The sequence below is a fragment of the Mus pahari genome, chromosome 6 (assembly GCF_900095145.1).
Source record: "Mus pahari chromosome 6, PAHARI_EIJ_v1.1, whole genome shotgun sequence".
Lineage (NCBI taxonomy): Eukaryota > Metazoa > Chordata > Mammalia > Rodentia > Muridae > Mus > Mus pahari.
Genome location: NC_034595.1, coordinates 3,226,849 through 3,244,958, shown reverse-complemented (window position 1 = coordinate 3,244,958; position 18,110 = coordinate 3,226,849). Strand labels below are relative to the sequence as shown.

Below are 18,110 nucleotides of genomic sequence, written 5' to 3'. Positions count from 1 at the left end.
CCACTTCCAGTGGAGGGACAGGACATCAAGTGGAGGGATGGGGTGGCCATTCCACAGTCAAAATCTCTGACCCAGAATTGTTCCTGCCTGAAGGAACTGCAGGGACACAAATGGAGAAGAGCCTAAGAGAAAGGAGGTCCAGTGACAGGCCCAACTTGGGATCCAGCTCAAGGGGAGGCCTGGGTCCCTGACACTGGTCCTGATGCTGTGCTGTGCTTATAGACAGGAGCCTAGCATGGCTGTCCTCTGAGAGGCCCAACAAGCAGCTGAAAGAGTCAGATGCAGATATTTACACCCAACCAATGGACAGAAGCTGGGGACCCTGTGGTTGAATTGAGGGAAACCCGGAAGAAGCTGAGGAGAAGGGCAACCCCATGGGTAGACCAGCAGTCTTAACTGACTTGGACCCCCGAGATCTCTCAGACACTGAACCACCGACCAGGCAGCACACACCAGCTTATATGAGGCCCCCAACACATATACAGCAGAGGACTGCCTGGTCTGGCCTCAGTGAGAGAAGATTCACCTAACCCTCGAGAGACTTGAGGCCCCATTAAGTAGGAAGGTGTGGTGGGGTGGGGGGTGGGGGGTGAGGACATTTGAGGACATCCTCGTGGAGACGGGGGGGCGGGGGGAAGTGGGGGGGCAGGGAGGTATGGGATTGGGAGTGGTCATGGGGCAGACTGGGAGGGGGATAAAGTCTGGGATGAAAGAATATATATATAAGTCATGAAACTCTTGCACAGGACGACCGCTCAGCTGGTGAAGAGGCACAGCCATAGCCACTAAAAATGGCGAGAAGCACAGCTGCTTGGCACAGTTCCAGCAAAGCCGAGTGGATTGCTACCATTGCTGTCCTTCTGTCTCTAACTTTTGGGGTTTGGTCTCTGTGTGCTGCGTTCTTGGGGACTTTCTACTTTACGATTCATTTTACGTCTTTTTGCTGAAAAAAAAATTATGTCTGAGTCATATTAAGAAAATCGTAAAATTAACTTTATCTGGAAGTCTTCCTTTTACCTGGAGACTCATAAGCACATAGTGAAAAGTCTTCCTTTTGCCCTGAGCTCAGATAAGCACATAGTTAAAGGAGGCCATCACTCCAGGAATCTTCTCGGGGTATCTTCCCCTCAGCAAGCTCAAACAGCATAATTGGTGCAGGGTAAACAGAGACAACTGGAAAACTCTGACTGAGCAGGAGAACAAGTTATAGATTCAAGGTCTCTTTTTATCACAGGCTCAGAGGTCTCTAAAAATGTAGTATAAAGATTGGGGGGGGGTCACATAGGGTACATCCCTGGAGGAATAGAATTCAGTAAATAGGACAGATTAAAAAAACGTTTCTACTTTATAGTGTAGATGATGAAACATATAATAAAAGAAGTTATTATATAATTTGTATTTGCTATTCATAAAAACACGAGTTCAGATACTCTTGTTTGTCTGGAGAGCGTTCAGACAGCAAACACTGCCAACCTAAAAGCAGGCTGCCGGATAATAAACGTGTTTGCTGTGGAGGGGACTTCTTTGGACTCTTTAAGCTGAACTTGTTACCCCGGACATATGAAGAAAGATCAAGCACATACTCTGTGCCACTTGGATAATCATTAGTCTGTCTTTGTTCTGTGAATGAAGAAGCAGCTGACTGCTAGTCGGTCAGCTGCGAGATTCCCCTGACCGGGGCCTGGCTCATTCCCTCCTCTAGAAGACCCCTTATCTCCTCTGTAGGCCACCCTGTCATCAAAGGCCCTCCAACACTCCTCCCCGTGCCTGCCTGCGGAAGGCCCTCTGGGAAGGCCCCAGCAGGGAAGAGTTTTGCCACCCAAGAGAACCTAAACCTAAGTTCAGCCCCCGGAACTCATGTTACAAAGGAGAAGAGTTTGGCCTCGGTAGGTAAAAAAATACTTGCCGAGCAAACCTGGCGGCCTGAATTCAGATCCCACGGCAGGAGGAAAGTCAGTTCCCAACAACTGAATGGTGTTTCATTCAAAACGCCTCAGAGGTAAAGGGGATCTCAAAATTCAGAATGAAATTGACTTTGGGAAAATTATATACCATCCCAGGATGACTTCAGGTCAAGGGAAATCTTCTATCAAATGAGTCATCTTAAAGGCTTTATTCTGCTGCCACAGTGGTCCATGACTATAGCCCCAGCTCTTAGGAGGATTATGGAGGAGGAGCACAAGATCAACACCAGCCTGAACTACACAGTAGGGCAAGGCCACTTAAGAGAAGAACAGACTCTGCCAAGTGTGTCAGAAGAGAACCAGCTAGAGACGGGCCAGCACAGGGCACAGGTGAAAGAAACTGATGTGCCATTTAGAGGTTATTTCTGAAACAAAACAGGCAAAACTTCAGGAATTATGACTTTTTTTCTTTTTTTGAGACAGGGTTTCTCTGTATAGCCCTGGCTATCCTGGAACTCACTTTGTAGACCAGGCTGGCCTCAAACTCAGAAATCCACCTGCCTCTGCCTCCCAAGTGCTGGGATTAAAGGTATGCACCACCACTGCCCGGTGAATTATGACATTTTTAAAAACTGGACCAAGAGTTAAATTTTCTAAATGAAATGGTATTGACATTTGAGATTCAGGTTGATTCCACTCAACAGATTGAATAAATACACAAGAAGGATGTTTGCACACACTCTAAGACGTGACCAGCTTTACAGTCAAGAAGACATCCTTAGAATCTAATTCCTTAACTGAAATGGCCTTGTTGGCTACAGGATCGGAATGCTCATGAGCCCCGCCTCTCCCCAACAAAAGAGGCAGAGGTGGGCAGCTCATGACTCTCTGGTGAATCAGTTAGAGGCAGGGAAGTTATTCCTCTCCCTTCCTGACACCTGTTGTGGGGAGCCGCCTCAGCAAAAGTGTGGGCTGGGCAAGCCTAAAAAGGTATGATTAGAGAAGGAAAGAGCCAAAGGGCATCAGGGTATTACTCGGTAGGTAGCGACCCCCAGAAGCCTGCAGTGGAGGCGTAAGACACAGGGAAACTGGAATATAACACACCCTTCTCTTCAAGCACAGAGCCAACAGTACAAAACCAGACAATCAGAGACAAAGGTAGGAAGGACCTTGCCTGGGAATCTATCACAGCCCCCAGGAGGTTGGTACCACTGTGAGTTAAGGGCAAGCACACAGTGCTAATGACAGAAGGAAGATGGGGTAAATTACAGTTGACTTCTGAATACAATCACATGTCTATATCAAAGTCCAGGTAAAATTAGCTTTTTATTGTTTTTGAGACAGGGTCTCACATAGCTCAGGCATGCCTCAAACTCACAGGATATCTGAATTCCCAATCCTCCTGCTTCAGCCTGGCCACTGACAGGACTGTAGGTTTGCACCACCACACCTGAGTTTTTACAACACCGTTTTTTTTACAACAGAATGAATGCTACGGATCTGAGAAAAGTGGAAGTGAATCAGTATCAGAGGAACACAGACGGTAACATTTTGAATACACAGAAGTGAAGAACTTATCATTAGAGGTGGCTGAAAACTTCCTAACCACAGACTTGTGTTTCTGAAGTAACTGCAATTAAGAAGCTATGCTGTGGCTCATGCCACCCACGCACAGGGAGAGAGATCACCAGTGTTCAGAAAGAAACAACCTGGATAAGAATGTCAGGCAATCTTTAAATGCCAACATCCAGAATTTGGCAAAAGCTTAGATGTATACAACTGTAGAAGATAAGATACCAATAAATATTATCAACAAAAGAGATGCCTGGGAAAACTTAAGGAAAATCTCAATTGAAAATGAAGATATACTTTAGCAGCCTAGCTCAGTTTCAAATTAAGTTTAGAAGAGACAATCGTCAAATTACTGTGAGAAATAACTAAGGTTAATCTTTTTTTTTTTAAGCTTTATTTATTTATTATATGTAATTACACACATAGCTGTCTTCAGACACTCCAGAAGAGGGCGTCAGGTCTTGTTACAGATGGTTATGAGCCACCATGTGGTTGCTGGGATTTGAACTCAGGACCTTTGGAAGAGCAGTCGCATGCTCTTACCCACTGAGCCATCTCACCAGCCCACTAAGGTTAATCTTAATTGCTAAAAATAACCATGTAAATATCATATCTATATACATTCTAATCTATATCAAGTACAGGAATTTCAGTCTTAGGTCAACAATATGGAACTTCATATTTTCCCTGTAGGCTTATAAAAGGTAGCATTTTGTTTTGTTTTGTTTTGTTTTGACAAAGTGCTGCATAATTTATACATCTTAATTTTGCATAATCTTCAAGATAGTCTGTCTTAAAAGAAAAGAGCATTATCATTAGCTAGTACCTCTCAGTTTCTTTATGGAACTAAAGAATCCAAACACAGGAAGGAGACCAGTAAATTACAGAGAACGGAGACAAATAGAAAAAAAAAACAGCTTTTCAGTAGAGGTCAGGGAGGGAATTACATCAATAGATGGAGCCAAGTAAAATTTCTGTTTCCTTGCTGTAGCTTCTGTGAATCCTGAGGGAACTGCTTTGCATATAGGTTCCCCAGACACATGGGACCCCAAATGTTCTTCCTGACATATGCATGCACATGGAGGGTGAGCACCCAGGCAGTGGCTGATGGCCCAGAAGGTGAATGGATCCATTCTTCTGCCGCACGCCCAGCTCACCCTGTCTGCACCAGTACTGGAATGGACACCTGAAGTCAGGTGACATTTTTAACCCTAGAGAAAGGCCTCTAGGAGCCTGTAAGGAAAGGGTGATGGGAAAGAACTTCAAACACACCCGCTTACTCTTCTGACTTCGAAATTCCCTATCTTTTCCCTAAATAACCTGCGAACTGCTAAAAACAAATCCAAAAATACCGCGCGCCCATTCCAGCGTAACTTGAGTCTGGGACACTGCCGAATGCAGAGAACATGAAGGTTACAGGCCCGATGTTTCTATCACTGTTTCTGTATTTCATGTTGTCTACTCTTCTAGGGGTCTGTGCACACTGACTTCCATTTTTAAAAGTATAAAGCTGTGTGTATGCATGGATGGACATTCCCACACATTCCTGATTTTATGCTTACAACAAATCCTGTGACATGAAATTTGGGGGCCAGTAGGTTTGGGATTTTGTTTTGTTTTGTCTTGTTTTGTTTTGTTTTTTTGAGACAGGGTTTCTCTGTGTAGCCCTGGCTGTCCTGGAACTCACTTTGTAGACCAGGCTGGCCTTGAACTCAGAAATCTGCCTGCCTCTGCCTCCCAAGTGCTGGAATTAAAGGTGTGCGCCACCACACCGGGCTCGGTTTGGAAATTTAAAGTTCATAATACACACTATCAAAAACGTCTTCCAAAATGTTATGCCAACTGATTCTCCCAAGAACAGAACAGGAAAGATGGGTCTTCCCTAACTTTTCCACTTTGGATTTACAGTTCTATACCGGCCAGTGTTTAAATAGGTGAGCAAAGAACCCTGCTGTCATCTGCTTTTTCTTTTCTTACCATCGTTCATTCTTAATGTGGCTAAAGAGCCCAACTTGTCCCTTTTAATTTATAAGAGCTTAAGAAATATACTGTAGACAATATATGTAATTCCCATGGGGTTTTAAAAAAAATTTTTTTTTAGCAGTTTTAGAATCTTAGCAAAAAAAACCAAAAAGCTTTTCAATTGAGTAAGTTGAGAAAGGAATTATCTATGGACTTCTTTATCTGTATTATTGCAAGAATAATATTAAAACATAAAACTTAATGGGGAGTTGGGACTCATGTCTACAATCCTAGCACTTGGGCGGCTGGGGCAGGATCACCACGTAGTTTGAGGCCAGCCTGGATTATTAAATAGTGAGGGTTAGAGCACCATGAACTACAGGCTGGACTCTCTCACAAAAGCAGTCAACGTTTTAAGAACAAATAATGGCCCGATTATTCATTTGAAAACAGGTAACTTGTCTTATTGTGAATAATACAAAAAAAAAATTCCAATGGACAAACTATATTCAGAGTTTTTGATTTACTGGTTGGGTTCTTGGTAAGAATAAAACCATGACTGCCTGGGTGCTGGCTCCTAATCTGTTTTCTTTTAGGGGGCTGCTGTAAATCAAACACAATCCTTGGCCACATGAGCAAGTGTTCTACCCCAAACTGAATCTTCTCACCCTCCCGGTTTCTTCTTTTATGTAGCAAAAACAGTCTTTAAACTTGAGATTTCTCAGGACCCTTTTAGTTCCAACATTCTAAAGTCTACTGGGTCACTGTGTTTAATAGGCCTCAAATGCTGAAGGAACCTGACAGTATTGAGTTTCAAAGGCAAGAAATAGCCCGAGCCACAAGCCATAGTTCACATTCCATGACCAGTAAGAAGCCCGACCCATGGGCGAGAGACAGCAGCATTGGTTAGGAATGGTTCTCTCTCCCAAGGTGACTATTTGGTGAGCTCAGTATATTCCCATATACCATGGCTGAGATGTGACACTGGAAACCCCTGCGACCCGATGGCAAAGGATGAAAGGGATTATGGTCATGGAGCCGGCCCCAAGTGCTAGCTTACCTGGAAGATTACCACGCGGAATTTGTTTTTCTTCATTATTTCTTCTTGCTTGGTTTCGACTTTGGTTACATGAACCTGTTGCTTCTCCACCCGGGCCTTGACATCCTTAATGTGAGCGCTGACTTTCCGGGTCTTCTCAAACAGCTTGTTGACAACATAGCCCGTATTGCTGTGTGACTGTGAGAGCTTCAGCAGGTCTATCTGGACAGACTTTATCGCGTTACCCATTTCTCTGTGTCTCTCCTCGATTCTCTTTTGGCTTGCCTGCACACTGTCCACGACGGTGGCCACTCTGTCCAGCACAGTCACAATGGTGAGGGCTGCGTCTTGGTCTTCATCTTCTGTCACACTTGACAACCGATTCTGGTGGATTTTGCCAGCATTTGAAGCAGATCCGTTGTGTTCCATTTTACTTTTTTCTCAGCAGAAGGTGTCCTACGGCAATCCAGTTCCTTCGCTCGGAGCCAAAAGTCGGCTAGGTAGCAGGCAACGAGCTGCTTTAAAGGGCTGAAAACTGCACCCTGGAGAGTGGTCAAGTATTTATAACTACAAGTGCCCATACGTGACTGCCCTGCAACATGAGCCCTTGCAAAGCACCGGGGCCGGTTCCAAACATGCTTGCCGACTGACTAAGGACCTCAAATAAGTCTGTGTGGGTGGGAGGGGAAAACTGTGTGAAGAAGTTCACCAAAGCCACTATGTTACTCATACTGAGCCTGGAAGCCAAGTAGCTTCAATCACTGAACAAAGGTTTTCTCTCTGGATCATTTCAGGGGATGGTTTGTACGAGGAAAGAGAATTCGGAACCGCTATCTTCTTGCCCTGTGAATTTTACCTCTTCTGAGTACTGACAGGCCAATACCAAAGAATACAATAAATGAGCACACACAGCAGGCCGTATAGTGAAAACATTATATTATAACATGCTTTTCCAAATCAAATTATTAAAATTAATATTTAAGTTTAAACATAGTCTTTAAATTCTACATGCATACTTTTGACTGGCTAAACTACACGTTAAACGCCTCGGTACATTCTACTCACAGTTTAGACTTTGAAACACTGACAACCTATTAATAGAGCTACTACAGGACAGATTTGAATTAGAGGTCTTAGGTCATTTTTAAGCTCACTTTCAGAGCACCAATCATTAACAATTATTTCTGCATTGTATTCACAAACACTGATACAATTTGTACATTTATATTAAAACAAATACAATGTTTAAAAATGAATGTGTATTAAAGTAGTTTAACTGATACTGTAGGTTTTATTCCAATCTGCTCATTAAATACCCTATCTTGACAATATCTAAATCTATTTTCAGTGATCTGTTCCACCGTTAATTCCCAGGTACCTTTTAAAATGATTAGGATTATTTCTTCAAGGAGAGAAATAGTCAATTGCAGTTTGTACAGCTTATAAGTATGTTACATCTAACACACACATACAGCTTGGCAGCCCATGCAATAGGGGAAGCGTCTAAAAAAATCAGGTACTAAATCTCAAAAACATTTAAATATCTATTTAAACACAGTGTCCTCTAGATTTTTTTTTTTGTGTAAGAAAAGTAATCTGTAAACATCTTTACTTTTAGTTCATGCTTTGTCATTTGCTGTGGTCATTGGGGAAGAAGTATGACTTTATGACCACCGTGAAGTGGGTCCATCCGTCTCTGCAAAAATATTACATTCCATGGATAAAGAACAAGTCTTAGTATTACCATGTGTTACAAATTCGTGAAGCCAATTTCCGTATTTAAAAACATAAAACAGAGACTACTAAACAGTCAAAAACTGTTGTAGCTAAATATTCTAAATACGAGCCAACAGTACTACACTAAAAATGTCCAAAAATAAGGCCTCTGAAATAAATATTTCCATTCTTTAAAAAAAGACATAATAAATGTACATCACGTGGTCAGTGTGCATATAAAAGTCCGCAGCTCAGACCATTCTGGATGAAGTGTCTGAAGTAAAATGACCCAGGTTCTGCTTCTGCCTCCGCCCTCTATTGTTCTTGGGGCATTTCCTGTTGCATGAAAATATAGAAATTAAAAAAACAAAATCAGTTAAGGATGCTCAAACTACGTCAAAGCAACACACAGTTCATACACTGCACCACATTAGAAAAGGAAGTAGACGACGTAGTTCAAGGCATAATGACTGGTCGTTCTTTGCTCTATAGCTGGAGCTGGGAGGGGTCACACACTGCTGATACACATTTCTGAGAGGGACGCTGGCCAGGGGCCGGTAACTCCTCAGTTCCCGAGACTGATAGCTGTGACAGTAGAAAAGATGCTGATCTGAGGACTTTGCCTGAGCATTATCACGGCACCAAAACAACAAGGAAAGCTTCGCTGGCGGAGAGCAATAGAATTGCACTGATGATCTCAGACAGGGTGCGCTGAAGTCCTCTAAGTCAAGCAGAGCTGGAGCACACCTAGTGGAGGCAAGCCACAGAACTGCCCTGGAGACTCAGCCCCTCCCTACAGGTGAGGGATTCCTGGTCCTGGGTCTTATATTTCAGTAAAGGTGGCCCTATGTGGAACAAACCTCAAGATAGTGTTAACCATTCCTTTCTCTACCCACCAGACTGCATGATCAGCTCTTGCAAGGGAGTGTGTAAATGCAGAGAGAGCAAGGCACTGAGATGAATTCTGGTCACTTTGAGTTTGGATCCTACTGTTAGTAACAACCACCTAGTATTGGTAGTAGCCATCTGTACAAATTCAATGCTCCTTTGTGGAAAGAGCATCATTACAAGACCATTTCCACTGTATTTCCCCTCATATCCCATGTTTGCATTCAGTTTCAAAGAGGGTTGCTTTGCCTTAACTTAAAAGCCTTAAGGACAATGTTTCTGGTGGTTTCAATGGATTTTTCTTTCACTAATCCTTATAAATATAGTCTGATGCAGACAGGACTGGGATCATATCCATTTCATAATGAGGGAGCTGGCTGATGGGCCAAGCAACTGGCTTCAACTGTCACTAACCCACCATGACCGGGAGGAATTCCAAGTTCCTGGGCCCAGGCCTTTTTCTTCTATACAGTAGAGTTTGGCTAAGACATGTTCAAAGTCCCTGCCAATCTGCCATTCTAAGAGTCTGAAAAAAAAAATAAAAGATTCCAAGCATAAAAGAAGAAAATATGTCTCACAGATAAGTGGGGTGGTAGGAACATCCATTTAAAGGAAGATTCCTCACAAGAAACAGCCATCAAGGATGTACAGCTGTCCCCTAATGGACTACATGGGAGAGGCGTGCCTTAAAAATTTAATGGTGTGGTCCAAAAACATAATCACAAGATTCCACATACAAGACAGTGAGCTATTCAGGGGCTGGGGTGGGGAAAGGCTGTGTTACTTACATGGCAGTAAATGTGGCCATAAAGGGGCACAAATGTCAGGACAGTACAACTACTCTTCCTACCACACAGGGCTTTCCTCTATTAATGCCCTAAATGGTCTCCTCTCATCACACATCGGCCCCAGTCCAATCAGTTCTGCACATGACCATTAATAAGGTTCAAACACAGTAAACCTTGACAGCATCAAGTTTGGTTCCTGTCCCTATGCAATGGTCATACCTGGCTGACCTAATCCTAACACAGCTCAACATGGCCCCGCCTCTCAATGGTTCAGGAGAAAGAGGAATGACTGAAGGATCAAACAGCACTGAGTCCAAACGCAGGCACTTCCCCTTGTGAGCTGAATGAACACAGGCAAGGTGGTTAGCCTCTGAGCCTGTGTGAAACGGCTGAGGCCGTGAGGCTGTTAACTGTTTTTCCCATCTTCTTTTCCTGTTGTCATTGTTTGTTATAGCATTCTGTCCCAGCTTTGATCTACTGCCCAATTTTATGCTCAGTTGTCTTGCCGAAAGGCAGATCATCTGTTCTGTGGAATAAAGCATGCTGACTTTAGTGCCTAAACCTCATGAAGAGTACCAGCTACTCGGGGAACATTTTTCCACCATTTCTAGATTTACCATTTTGCCTCCAGGGTTCTGGGACTCTTGAAGGCCTTTTTCCTGGCCTTGGATAGATGGCCTATCAATCTATCAGCTTGTCAATGTCTGCTTGATATGATATGACTCTCTGCCCCAAGCCCTGGCCCTCAAAAGGCAGGGGAATACAAAGATAATGTTCATGGAACATGAGAACCAAACCTTAAAGAAGGTAGGAAGAGGTGACGAAAGAGCAAGGAGAGAAGTTGGAAAGGCAGGATACTCTGTTCTGACTTTTCCAGTTCAGTCTGGCATGTTTCTGTTCCATTTGAAACATCCATTCATTGTCAACTGTGCTGCAGATAAGTCTTTTAACGTATGATGAATGCGTTTTTTAAACATTTATTCAGAAGATGTGTATGAGCACATGTGTGCATATGTGTGTGCGTGAGTGTGGGGGGGGGGCTCTAGGGATGAAGCTTAGCCCACGAGGCTTGGTGGAAGGAGCCTTTACCCACTAGCCCTCTTACTGGGCCTGTGCTTTATTTTTAACACAGAATTTTAAAGCTTTTACTTACCATGTTTCTAGAACAGAAAGCAATGTTAAGTCAATGATGCATTCAGAAAAGGTTAGCTTTTAAGTTGATGGTTGCTTCTTTCTTACTACGGGTAAAGTGCATTCTCAGAACATCACAGTTCTGCAAGACTTAAAGCACTGTTGAAATTGTCATGCTCTTCTGTGAATGTACAGAAAACTTCCAGAAACTCTGCTGCAACCACTTTCCCTGAAGTCAGCAGTCACAGTTCACGGCTCTAAGACCCCTATCTAGTCTTCTTGATTGCACGGTCTGTTCTCACACCTCCTCTGCCTATAACAGATATGTCTCTAACTCTGGGAATGAATTCCTACACATATTCTAAAGAAGCAAGACAGGGAGGAGTCAGACCCATGTGGAAATTCCGCCTAGTGAGTCAGACAGTAGAGCTGTGTCTGATGGGCTGGCAGCCATAAGGACCCGAGCTCAGTAATGACATTTTAAGGGTTTTCTCTGATTTACAACTATCAACGTCTAGTTTAAAGAACGAATCCTATGCCATTACCTACCTTGTTATGCACATGACGATTGCTACTATAATGGCGATCTGTACTGCTCCAATAATGGCTGCGATAAGAACGTGGGTGAGTTTCTGCCTACTTGGTACTACATAGAGAATACTAAAGTCTGTCTTCTCACAGTGCTGTCCAGTGTAACCAGATTCGCATCTGCAGGGGGGGGGGGGAGAAAGCAATCCCTGTAAGAATGACACTGTTCATATACTATTCTTATTCTTTGAGACTGCGATACATGCATGCAATGTATTTTGATCATGCTCACCCTCATCAGTTCTTCTCCCTAACTTCTAGATTTATCTCACCCCCACCCGCTCCCAACTTCATATCCTTTTTTTCTTTTTTCCTAATAATCCATTTGGTTTAATTTGTGCTGCCCACACACACACAAGTGTGAGACCATCCACTGGAACAGGGTCCACTTACCGGGGACCATGTACCCCTAAAGAGAGAGATTCTCCCTCTCCTATAGCCATCAATGTCAACAGTGCTCAGTTAGAGGTGGTGGCTCCTGAGCCCCTACCCTCTCTATGCTGGATCATTGATTGACTGGACTGGTCTTGTGCATGCATGTCTTTGTGCCGGGAGCCACATCTGATGTGAGTTCACAGCGCAATGGACCTGCTATGTCCACAGGACACTGTCCACTCCAGTGTTCAGCAACCTCTGGCTCGTACCGTCTTTCCACCCTCTCTTACACAATGCTCCTTGATCCCTGGGCAAGGGGGAGTGATTCAGATGTCTCATTTATGACTGGATGTGCCACAGACACCAGAGTATATGAGGGGTTTTCTTGTTTTTCATTTGTGTTTGTTTCTTGAGACAAGGTCTCATTATGTACCCCAAGTTGGCCTAGAACCAGCGTCCAGGAGCTGAGATATTAGTATGCACTGCCATACCTGAAAGAAATTTATTTTTTTATTTTGTCAGGTTTTATGAGTTAAAATACAAAGGAACAACAACACTTAAACAGGAGTAGAAGAATCACTTCTGCCATGGAGGAAATGTTTTTTTTTTTTTTTTTCCGCGTCTGTTCTGAGTGGAGACAACCCCATCCATACTCATCAGACCACTTCTGAAGTTACCAAATTGTCTTTATCACCATTGTTTAAACTAGAATCACAGTCATGTAAGAACTAGCTTATCCAGTCTGTGATGCATCTGTTGTCTCCAGATTTCACACTGAGAAAATGGATAAAGTAAGAACCCAATGAAAATGCCCTTCTCCATTTAGACCTATTCTTTAGGATAGATGCCTGGGAATATGATCACTGAATAAAGAGGAGGAAACATGTACAATTCTAAGGACACAGCACCAAATTATACTCAAGACACTCTTCAGTGTGAACAGCATAAACACTTAGTATGTAGGGGAGATGAAAATAAGATATTAAACAAATGGCATAAAGCAGCCAAGTGGATGCTAACCTCACAAACTATCTAATAAAGGTAAATATAAAGACACTATTATCAGCTGGGATGCTCATCTGCTAGGGAAATACTTAGGATATTTATCAGAAGAAAGACTTATTTTAGACAGGACTGAAAACATTGGCAGGTGAGGGCACCGTGTGCACTCACTGCTGTCCCACACTTGGTTATGAAAGCTTTTAAATCAGCATTACAGTAAAATGCAAACAACAGAAAAGAAACCTGGGTGCAGGGCAGCAGTGGAGGCCAGGGTGATGTGGGCTTGCACACTCTCTGGGGCTCATGGATGCCTGCCAGGAAGATCTACACTGAGTTCTCAACCTCAGACAATTCAAAAGAGGCAATTCATTGGCCACGGAATTAAACAGAAAGGCCAGAAGTAAAGCATACACCTATGGTTGGTTAACCTGTGTGATAGGTTTTAGGGTGAGACGGTGGATGTGACCTCAACTGAGGAAGTGCCTCCATCAGACTGGCCTGTAGATCACTGAATAATGATCACTGAATAAAGAGGAGTGATCAGTGATCGGTGGTGTGGCTTTGTTTGTTAATGGTTGATCAATGTGGGAGCCTAGCCCACTGTGGGCAGTACCATTCCCGAGTATGTAGACATGGGAGGTATAAGAAAGGTTGCTGAATACAAACCTGAAAGCCAGCCAGTAAGTCAGTAAGCCAGCCATGGCTTCTGCTTCAGTTCCTGCCTCTGGGTTCCTGCCTTGATTTCCCTCAGTGAAGGACTGTGGCATTTATAAGTTGAAAATGAGATAAATCCTTTCGTTCCTTTCCTTCCCAATTTGCTTTGACCAGGTTGCTTTTATCATAGCCAGGAAAGCAAGCTAAGACAACAGGTCACACATCCGAATGTAGGAGCTAACGCTGTGAAGAAGCTCTTAGCACTAACCAGCATACCACGTTTCCCAAGCCCGGACTGGGCAATAACTTCTTAGACAGGACACCAGAACAAAAAACTAAAAAGATAAACTGGGATAAATCAAAATTAAGATCCTCATGGTTACAGGCATTGTCAAAGGGAAAATGCAGCCCTACACAAAGGAAAATGACAAACTGCAAATAATAGACTTGACACGAGACTTGTACTCGTAACACATAAAGCACTAGTAAGTGGCTGGGGAGACGGAGCGTCGGCTACAGCTACATAAACCTGATGATCCAAGTTTGATCCCTGGGGGAAAAGGCAGACGCAGTGGTTCACATCTGTAATCTGTCATACAAGGAGATGGGGAAAGGAAGGGATGGGGTGGGGGTGGGGGGGAGGTGGAGACTGAACTGTCCAGGAGCTGGCCTAGATCGCCCAGTGCAGGAACAGAAGAAACATGAGAGCCTCACCTCACAAGGGGGAAGGTGAGAACTGACTCCCTCCTCCAGGTTGTCTGCTGAACTCCACAGGCACTCGCACACTATACATACACACACACACACACACACACACACACACACACACACACACACACACACACAAACACATGCAGTATTTTAAAAATAACTAAATAAAACTTAATTTAAAACAAGCACATGCCCTAGACTAGCATCACAGAACCAAAACCAAGCATACACGGTGGGCTAGCAACACACACCCACAGCCCTGCCTAAATCAGAAAGGAAGGGGACTACAAACGCTAGTGAAGGCCTTGCAAAGGACCAGAAATGGGAAGGACGCTCTGAAAGCAGACTGGCAGTCCTTGAAAAGTTAAACAGGGTTAGCACTGAAGCCAGTAATTACATTCCTAAGCATTTACCCAAGTAAATCAAAGCATGTGTCCACACATAAACGCAAGTGCTCCGGGCGGCTGCACTCAAAACAGTCAAAACATGTATACAAACCCAGTGTTCATCAGCTGACAGCTGGAGGTAGGCATGGGATCCAATGCTCAGAGCCGAGCGTTCCTCAGCTCGAAGAAACCAAGTGCAGACAGACAGCTGTAATACTGATGACTTAGAAACAGCTTTCTGGGCAGGGAAGACCGCACTACACCATTCCATTTACGTGAAATGTGCAGGGTAGGCTTGAACATGCGGCTAGGCTGGCAGAGCACTTGGCTAGCATCCATGAGGCTCTGGGCTTGATTCTCAGTATTATCTATACTAGGCATACCTGTCTTCCCAACACTCAGAAGGTGGAGGCAGGAAGACCAGGAGTTCAAAGTCATCCTCTGCTATATAGGGACTGTGTAAGTCCAGCCTGGGCTACATAAAACCTTGTCTCAAGACAGAATAAGGAATGTCTAGAAATGATGACTTATAGAGACAGAAAATAAACTGCCTGGGGCTCAGGCCAATGGGAAGATTTGGCAATAATGAGTAAAGAACACGAGATTTCAAAATGTGCTTAAACTATATTAACACCACCGGATTGGGAAGGAGAGAAAGAGAGGATGAGGAGGAGAGAGGAGGAGGGAGAGAAAGGAGAGGAGGAGAGAGAGGGAGAGGAAGACTGGGGAGGGACACAGGAGAGGGAACGAGAACTGACAGCAAAAGCAATCTCCATAAAATAAAATCAAACAAGTCATTTCAAAGGAGCAGCTACTTCTGTTATTAAACTCTGGGGAACTTCCCTTCTCTGGTCCTCATTTGAAGAGGGCACCTTCTAATACAGAGACTATCGTTCTCAACCACACGGCAGCAGTAAATCCAATACTATAATGAAGACCCATGGGACTTTTAAAATAATGTCCTTCATGGTAGGCTAATGGCTCAAAGTCACAGCTCAGTAAAATCAAAACAGCTCCGCAGAGAGCTATAACAATACCCGAGATGTGTAGCTCCCAGACAGAGCGGCTTAATTCAAAGATTAAAATCAGAATATCAAAAAGGACCTTTAGACCACATATCATTCAAGTCACACCCCTGGATATTACTTTCCACAGCTGGCTTTAATAGTCTTCAAGCATCTAGGTATGAAGTTCTAAGTTGCTGTTGCTTCTCGTGTCACTAAAGGCAGATCCGGGGGTTCAGCCCACTGGGAATCTCATTCACTCCCGGGGCTTCACACGCGCATGCATGCACTCATCCACTCAGTACATTTACTGAGAACCTGCTGGGTTTCTGGGACAAATGCAGGAAGCATTTAGAGAAACAAGGCAACAAAAGAGTAGAATTCCAGGCTATGGAGATGGGTCAAGGGGTAAAGCACTCGCCACGCAAGCATGAGGACCTGAGTTCAGATGCCCAGTATGCCGGTAAAGCCAGATGCAGTGGTCTGTGTCTCTCAGAGAGCCTGTGGAGATAGACAGAAACAGGAAAGTCCCTGAAGCGACAGGTCAGCTAGCTTTGCCTACACAGTAGTGACCAAGAAAAGACCTTGAAGTCTCAAAAGAAATAAAATGGTAAAGATGAAGGAGACCTGAGATTGTCCTCTGATTTCCACATGTGGGGCAAAGCCTATATGCACCAGTAGGGCCACATACATACACACACACACACACACACACACACACACACACACACACACACACAAATATTTTTAAAATTTTTGTATTTTTGAAAAGAGCTTATCCTCTAGTGGAAGCCCAAAGGCATAATAAGCATAAGCAAACTAAATGGTTATGTTAAAAGGTGTGTGTGTCAGAGACCCCAATGGAGGAGCTAGAGAAATTACCCAAGGAACTGAAGGGGTCTGCAACCCTATAGGTGGAACAACAATATGAACTAATCAGTACCCCCAGAGCTCATGTCTCTAGCTGCATATATACAGAAGATGGCCTAGTCAGCCATCGTTGGGAAGAGAGGACCCTTGGTCTTGCAAACTTTATATGTCCCATACAGGGGAACGCCAGGGCCAAGAAGTGGGAGTGAGTGGGCAGGGGAGCAGGGCGGGGGGGGGGGAGTATAGGGGACATTCGGGGATAGCATTTGAAATGTAAATGAAGAAAATATCTAATAAAATAATTTAAAAAATGTATCTGTCAAAAAAAAAGAAAGGGTGTTTGCGTGTGTGTGTGGTGCCTGGACTGAGAATGGTCGTGAATGAAATTTTGGTTAAGCTATATCCTGAAATAGAATAATTAAGACAACGTCTCAATTAACTAGGATATGGGGAACAAGAGAAAGAGAGGGGTCAAAGGTGTAGGGTGTGCATGTGGTATTCTGTCTGAACAAGTAAAGAGTCAGAATTTCATCCACTTTCAATAAGATGGAGAAAGTTGCGGGTAGACCTAGGCCTGTGAGGGACAGGGGAGCAGATTTGCTTTATTCCAGGTAAGAGTAAGCCAGATATCATGAGAAATGGAACAGAATCACAGACTAGAACTTCAGATTCAAGAGAAAGGACTGGGATTTATGTAATTAGGAGCCCTCTACAAAAGACCCAGAGACTGGATCTAGTCATTTGGGAAGAGCACAAGATGGAATCGTGGTGTGCTATAACATGGTGAAGTCGGGGAGCAAAGAGGAAGCCAGCCAGGAGTGCAATGGCCAGTAAGACCAGAGAAAGGAAGAGTTTCATCTCAGAAGCCAAGAGAAGAACACACAACACTAAGAAATGGTGCCAACCACTTGAATGTGAATTTAACAGACGTGACCAGTGGCTTTAGCCCCCAAAGGACCTGCTCTCTAGGATGCTGGAGATAAAAAACTTACTGGAGTGGGCTCAGGACAGACCAGAAATGACAAATGGAGCCAGACCAGACAATACAAGTTCTGCAAAATAAGTGTGATGGGTTTCTTCATGGAAGAAATAAAGGACTCATTAACATGTACAATACATTTATATCAAAATATGTGATGTGGCGGAAGGAAGGCTGCTTGGGTGACAGTGACCGCCTGTGGAAGATCTTGTCATACTGCTCCAGTTTCAGTTTGCCTGAAAACAAGTTCATCAGCTACCGGTGAGGAAGACAGGAAGTGCTTACGGTACTCTGAGAAGAATGGCTACAGCTAAGTAGTTAAGTTAGCTAAGTAGTCCAGTGGAGGAGGAATGAATTAGACTGCAGTTGTGTCAATACGAAGAAGCAAGAGAGGAACAGAGGCGACGCAGGAGATCAATAAAGGAAATGATGGATGCAGGAGGCCTGGACGGATTACTACAGATGTTAGAGGGGATTATTCTCAAGCCTGCTTCTCCAACTTGTATCTCCCATGAGTTTTCTTTTCTTTTTTTTTTTTTTT

General features: G+C 43.8%; 2 protein-coding genes across 4 annotated transcripts in view; both read right to left on the bottom strand.

Annotated features, from left to right (window-relative positions):
- Positions 1 to 7,244, bottom strand: part of Cavin4 (caveolae associated protein 4) — an 11,223-nt gene extending 3,979 nt beyond the window's left edge. The window contains exon 1 of the mRNA XM_021201286.2: positions 6,499 to 7,244. Within this exon, the coding sequence (XP_021056945.1) occupies positions 6,499 to 6,906 (408 nt within the window). The 5' untranslated portion in view covers positions 6,907 to 7,244. The remainder of the gene's footprint in view (positions 1 to 6,498) is intronic.
- Positions 7,245 to 7,394: 150 nt separating this feature from the next.
- Tmeff1 (transmembrane protein with EGF like and two follistatin like domains 1) overlaps positions 7,395 to 18,110 on the bottom strand; it is an 80,981-nt gene continuing 70,265 nt past the window's right edge. For all 3 annotated transcript variants that reach the window (XM_021199791.2, XM_029539907.1, XM_021199792.2), the window contains exons 9-10: positions 11,550 to 11,708; positions 7,395 to 8,529 (exon numbers count right to left, since the gene is read on the bottom strand). In XM_021199791.2, the coding sequence (XP_021055450.1) occupies positions 8,445 to 8,529; positions 11,550 to 11,708 (244 nt within the window). In that variant the 3' untranslated portion in view covers positions 7,395 to 8,444. The remainder of the gene's footprint in view (positions 8,530 to 11,549; positions 11,709 to 18,110) is intronic.